The sequence below is a fragment of the Polypterus senegalus genome, chromosome 3 (assembly GCF_016835505.1).
Source record: "Polypterus senegalus isolate Bchr_013 chromosome 3, ASM1683550v1, whole genome shotgun sequence".
Classification (NCBI taxonomy): Eukaryota; Metazoa; Chordata; class Cladistia; order Polypteriformes; family Polypteridae; genus Polypterus; species Polypterus senegalus.
This window is the reverse complement of record NC_053156.1, coordinates 65,434,047-65,440,707: the sequence shown is the minus strand read 5'-3', so window position 1 is coordinate 65,440,707 and position 6,661 is coordinate 65,434,047. Positions and strand designations below refer to the sequence as shown.

The window sequence follows — 6,661 nt, the reverse complement described above, 5'->3', positions numbered from 1 at the left end:
TTAGTTGCATAATAAATCTGCACACTAATAGTTGCCTAATAATTGTGCGCACATATGTATTCCCCTGATGATGTTCACACTCACATTTCCGTTGTGAAACATTCAGGTTTCAGGTTTATTAACATTTTGGATTGACTGATATCACTGTGTTTGTTCCATATTAAAATTAATCCCCAAAAATACAACTTGCCTAATAATTCTGCACTCTCTGTACATACCAGTGTCCATGAATACATATTATAAATCTCATTTGCAAGAACATCACTATGATATAAGACTGATTTTCTTTGGCAGGTACAAGGGCTCTGGTCAGAAAAAAAGGAAGACGAATAGCTCCAGAACAATACACAAAGCATACAGTAGATAAATTGCTTTGCTATGTCCTTTAATTTCAAACAAAAGATACCACTGAAGGGTGAAAACGAATGGCTTTTTATAAAGACTGGTAAGTACCACAACCGAATTCAACCAATTATGCCAATGCCAAAGGAATAACTTATTATGCTAGTGGATATATTAAAAGTGGAAAATAGAAGATAATATTCTGGCTCTCCTAGGGAACATTTTATGAACCCTTGGCCAGCTTATTTTAACTAGAACTAAGGTTTACCTGGTAGAATCTGAAATACTTACCTTTAACACAACTATTAAAGTCAGGTTGCCAGTTATGATGTGACAAAAAAAGTTGTTGCAGCATAGGCATAACTGGTCACTAGTTAAAAAAAAACAAGTTCATTAATTTAAAACTCTAACAATATACTGTATATCTTGTGCATGTCCAACATGTTTGATGGGTATCACCTTTATTAAATTGCTATTATCAAGATACTCTGTTGCACAACTTGCCATCTGCCAGAACCCCTTGTGGGACATTACTGAAAAAATCACTCAATTTCTGCATAAGCATTAACTGTTTTCAACAGTAACTGTACTAAACCTTGATCGCAGCAACATTCTACATAATCTCAGCAAAGGTAACAGATTGCACTGAGCTGTTTATGACAAAGAATTTTAACACTTAACCCCCTACCCCATATACTGCAAGATGCTTCTAGCAAAATTCTGATTTTGGGCTCAGAATGGCTGATTCTCATTATCACCAAGAGCTGGTGACTCATCCACCATCATCAGGTAGGAAAGACTGCAGGCAGAGAGGGAGGAGGGAAGACAAAGCAGGCAGCGCCCTGCCAGCTGGCGTGGGTGCAACACAATTACATGCAGTGCAGGGAGAAAAGAATGAAGATGCAAGGGGTAAGAAAATGTCCAGTTGCACATGTGGAAATCAGTTTTATTTTCATTTTAATTTAACACAGATTAAAATTAAATTGCTTTACAGGAGAAGAAGAGAATAAAGCAAAAATTGAAGAACATTAAAATCATAAACGTTTCAAAATAAAGAACACATTAATTCATCCTTTTTCCCCATCTTGTGTATTAAAGTATCAACTAATACTCCCAGCTTTGCTGCTTTCCTTCCTAAGCAGACAATGGCTGAATATTATAATTTCCAATAAAATAAGAAATACATTCACACAATTCCCTTTAGTATAGAGTAGTAACTGAATAAGCAGTCTTTTTTCTTTGTAACTTCAATTGACAACATATATTTCAGTCAACTGTTTGCTCTGAGTTGCCAAGTCTGTTTATTCTGACACACTCTAGTATAAAAAAGTCAGCAATTATCAGTATTTGGTTGTCAGAACTTCTGAGGAGCAGCAGGTAATTACAGGGCTGCTATATGACATGCTGCTAAGTTTTTGCCTTCTGTATTAGGTGCTCTGCAGGAGCCAACATATATACTTCAAATAATGCTGGAAACAGCACAAAGGCAATCACTTTGTCATCACTGACAAAATAACATATGCTTTGATATGGGTGGGAATGACAGGGGAAGACTGTAAAATGTACAGGAAATATAACTGTTAGGCAAAATGTCAACAACATAAAGGTGGAAGGGCATCCCTGTGGTCTTTTATCCTAGTACTCAATCTTTAACCAAGTGAAGACAGCCCACTAATAGCTGTCTACTATGTGAACTTCACAAGAGTAGTAGCAGCCATCTGTTCTCCTACATACAACCCACTCAGTAGCTATTTACTATGTGAACTTCACATGAGTAGTAGCAACCATGAAATGTGACAGCCCAGAAGACTGTATTTTTCCTCACAGAGCAAAGTGACTGGTCCCATTAGTTGAGAAAAAGAAAAAAAAGAAAAAAGAAAAATTGAAAAAAGAAAATTATTGCTCTGCTATGCCAGACCCATCTCTTCAAGGACACTTCGAGGCGACTCATCTTCCTTCAAAAGAAAGAATATAATAAAAGAAGAATTAGAAAAAAGTAGGTATAAACAGAAGCAGCAAAATTTAAAAAAATAAAACAGGTGTAAAAGCTGCAAAAAGAATTTCAAAGGGGTCCTATCTGTGTTGAAAAGCATCAACAACCACAGCAAAAATAACAGCAACAAAAATGTGGTGGAAAAGTCAACCAAAATATATTATTTTGTGAAGTGTACACTATTTTATTTGTACAGTACTTAAAAACTATAATAAATTCAGCAGTTAAAATCTCTCAGGCAGAAACTACAGTACTAATTTGGCACTCGGAAGCCTTTTGTTCGAAGATCAGGCTACAAGCAATTCAAATGTTGATTTGTTTGTTAGCTCAGAATATATCAAAATACATCAAAAACATACTTGCTCAAATTGTATGGTTTGCTTAATTGATTCTAAAGAAGAAATAACTCTTCCTTAATTTATTTTACAATCATTTGTGTTTTGAGTGTGATAAGACATTAATTGTTAAGAAGATCTTAGCATATGAATAAAAACCTTTACAATATCACATATTAATAACAAACAAAATGCAAAATTAAATTTTTCTTGTCAACTAGATTATACAAAGAAAGACTGTAGAAAACATGTGAGTTTGTAGACTTTAGGCTACATCACTCCCAACACCAGTCCTCAAAGGTTACTACATACCATATTCATTATTTCATTCGAAACAAATTTCAAAATAAACCTTCAATTCTTATTGAGTTATAAGAGAGTATTACCGACATATACCCCCTTCCATATTTTATCTCCTAACTTTGATAGATTATAAAGACACTGATTTGACTAAAGAATGTAAAATTGACAGAAAAAATGAGAGCCATTGCTCTTGCTAGGACATCTAAATTTTTAATTCCTGAGATAATACAGGGTTGGTAATTTCATTTATTTATTATATACTTTGCATTATTTGCTCACTACACTACTCCAAAACAAAATCAATCACATATCCTGAAATCTAGCACAAAATTTGTTATAGTTCAAAATTAATTAGAAGAATAACTAACTTCCAGTAATTCTCACAATTTCACATTAAGTTATTGCCTTGTGTAATTGCTAGGCCTAAGGACACTTCTTTGTAATTATTAGTTACAATTAGCTATATTTTCTTTTATCTGTTTAACTACTACAATAATTAAAATGCTACTAGCCTCACTGACTCCCTTTACAATTACACATACTAATTTTCTGACTGGTTTATTATGCTACTAGCATTTTTAATAGATAGATTATTAAAATGTTACTAGCCTTATTAACTCAATAATTACTAAGAGTTATTGATGAAGAGACATGTCTGATTCACTTCTCATTGCTTTATAAAAAGAGGGCAAGAGTTTCTAAAATCTTCATTAGATTTTTACTGTCTCACTGGCTTCATATAGTATTGCCAGCGTCATGTGTTGCATAGATAATAACAGGCACCTACCTCTTTTCACATGTATGCATATCCCATATTTCATTAATGTTATCATTAGAGTATATGATATGAGGCTACCTTCTCACATGCTTAGAATTACTACACACGTTTCATTCCTATCCGTACACCAGTACATTATATACAGTGCATCCGGAAAGTATTCACAGCACATCACTTTTTCCACATTTTGTTATGTTACAGCCTTATTCCAAAATTGATTAAATTCATTTTTTTTCCTCGAATTCTACACACAACACCCATAATGACAATGTGAAAAAAGTTTACTTGAGGTTTTTGCAAATTTATTAAAAATAAAAAAACTGAGAAAGCACATGTACATAGGTATTCACAGCCTTTGCCATGAAGCTCAAAATTGAGCTCAGGTGCATCCTGTTTCCCCTGATCATCCTTGAGATGTTTCTGCAGCTTAATTGGAGTCCACCTGTGGTAAATTCAGTTGATTGGACATGATTTGGAAAGGCACACACCTGTCTATATAAGGTCCCACAGTTGACAGTTCATGTCAGAGCACAAACCAAGCATGAAGTCAAAGGAATTGTCTGTAGAACTCCGAGACAGGATTGTCTCGAGGCACAAATCTGGGGAAGGTTACAGAAAAATTTCTGCTGCTTTGAAGGTCCCAATGAGCACAGTGGCCTCCATCATCCGTAAGTGGAAGAAGTTCGAAACCACCAGGACTCTTCTTAGAGCTGGCCAGCCATCTAAACTGAGCGATCGGGGAGAAGGGCCTTAATCAGGGAGGTGACCAAGAACCCGATGGTCACTCTATCAGAGCTCCAGAGGTCCTCTGTGGAGAGAGGAGAACCTTCCAGAAGGACAACCAACTCTGCAGCAATCCACCAATCAGGCCTGTATGGTAGAGTGGCCAGACGGAAGCCACTCCTTAGTAAAAGGCACATGGCAGCCCGCTTGGATTTTGCCAAAAGGCACCTGAAGGACTCTCAGACCATGAGAAACTAAATTCACTGGTCTGATAAGACAAAGATTGAACTCTTTGGTGTGAATGCCAGGCGTCACGTTTGGAGGAAACCAGGCACCGCTCATCACCAGGCCAATACCATCCTTACAGTGAAGCATGGTGGTGGCAGCATCATGCTGTGGGGATGTTTTTCAGCGGCAGGAACTGGGAGACTAGTCAGAATAAAGGGAAAGATGACTGCAGCAATGTACAGAGACATCCTGGATGAAAACCTGCTCCAGAGCACTCTTGACCTCAGATGGGGGCAACGGTTCACCTTTCAGCAGGACAACGACCCTAAGCACACAGCCAAGATATCAAAGGAGTGGCTTCAGGACAACTCTGTGAATGTCCTTGAGTGGCCCAGCCAGAGCCCAGACTTGAATCCAATTGAACACCTCTGGAGAGATCTTAAAATGGCTGTGCACCGACGCTTCCCATCCAACCTGATGGAGCTTGAGAGGTGCTACAAAGAGGAATGGGCGAAACTGGCCAAGGATAGGTGTGCCAAGCTTGTGGCATCATATTCTAAAAGACTTGAGGCTGTAATTACTGCCAAAGGTGTTTCGACAAAGTATTGAGCAAAGGATGTGAATACTTATGCATATGTGATTTCTCAGTTTTTTTTTTTATTTTTAATAAATTTGCAAAAACCTCAAGTAAACTTTTTTCATGTTGTCATTATGGGGTGTTGTGTGTAGAATTCTGAGGAAAAAAAATTTTTTAATCCATTTTGGAATAAGGCTGTAACATAACAAAATGTGGAAAAAGTGATGCAATGTGAATACTTTCCGGATGCATTGTAAATACTACTGTTATCACACAACAAAACTTAATTTTACACATTGTAAAAGTGTATATTTTCTCCCATACCTCTTGTAATAAATCGGCTTGCTCAATTGCTTTCAGGACACTTTTCTTGGAAGTGTCTTGGATCTCTCCCCCCATTAAAAATTCATCCAAAATGAAATAGGCTTTTTCAAAATTGAAGATTATGTCTAACTCACAAACCTAAGAAGAGAAAAAATAAATAATAAATAAAATGTAGTAACAGTAAATTGTATTGTATGCATACTCAAAGACAAAAGTTGACAGAATGCTTGAAATGATGTATCTGCATACTTGCTAAATAAGTATTGGTTTTATTCTAGACTAGTCAAATGATTTAAATAAAAATAAATGCAGAAATTCAATATTGCTAAACACAATCCATCCTAAAAAATAAAAAAGAACAAATACTGTACCTGCAGTCATAGATCCTGTGATCCTGTTCTGCCTGGTATAAAACTCTGATAAAGCGCTGATAAATTTGTCCACCCATTACTCCCAGTGCTCTACCGCTACAAATGGAAATTGCAGTCTCCATATTGACTCTGGTTTTTGTGTTGCCCAACTCCATTACAACCTCTCCCAGATACAACATGGAGTCTATATTTTAAGTTGGGCCATCAGCAATATACTGTACATGAAAACTCTTATGCAGATTAATTCAGCCATTTTTGCATGGTTATCTCATTGTTATAAACACTGAACATTTTATTTTATAACAATTGTGGATAATGATTAAGATGAGCCTTTCACTGGAAGTTGTTTTTGTTCCAATATTATGTATTATGGGTAAATGTTCTGTGTATACTGCATGTTTTAAAACTGTTTACTATAGTAAACTAGGGGGCAACCACCCCTGCTCGCTTCGTTTGCTAACCCCCCTGCCTGCACAATGCACCAGCAACTTCGCGTCTCTGTCGCTCACGTATGTGGATTTCACTTTCACCAAACAACAAAACTTTTAATTCTCATGGATAGGCCTCTTCATTGGGAAGAAACGCTACTTTGCCTGATGGCAACACGAATTAGATGATCTACAAGTCTCCGACTTAAAGTTTAAAGCCAAACAATATCTGCATACTTCTGTCATATAACCTATGTCC

At 36.5% G+C, this 6,661-nt stretch overlaps 1 protein-coding gene across 1 annotated transcript in view; it reads right to left on the bottom strand.

Annotated features, from left to right (window-relative positions):
- Window positions 1-1,270: 1,270 nt before the first annotated feature.
- ap1s1 (adaptor related protein complex 1 subunit sigma 1) overlaps window positions 1,271-6,661 on the bottom strand; it is a 90,691-nt gene continuing 85,300 nt past the window's right edge. The window contains exons 4-5 of the mRNA XM_039747385.1: window positions 5,604-5,741; window positions 1,271-2,297 (exon numbers count right to left, since the gene is read on the bottom strand). Of these exons, the coding sequence (XP_039603319.1) occupies window positions 2,250-2,297; window positions 5,604-5,741 (186 nt within the window). The 3' untranslated portion in view covers window positions 1,271-2,249. The remainder of the gene's footprint in view (window positions 2,298-5,603; window positions 5,742-6,661) is intronic.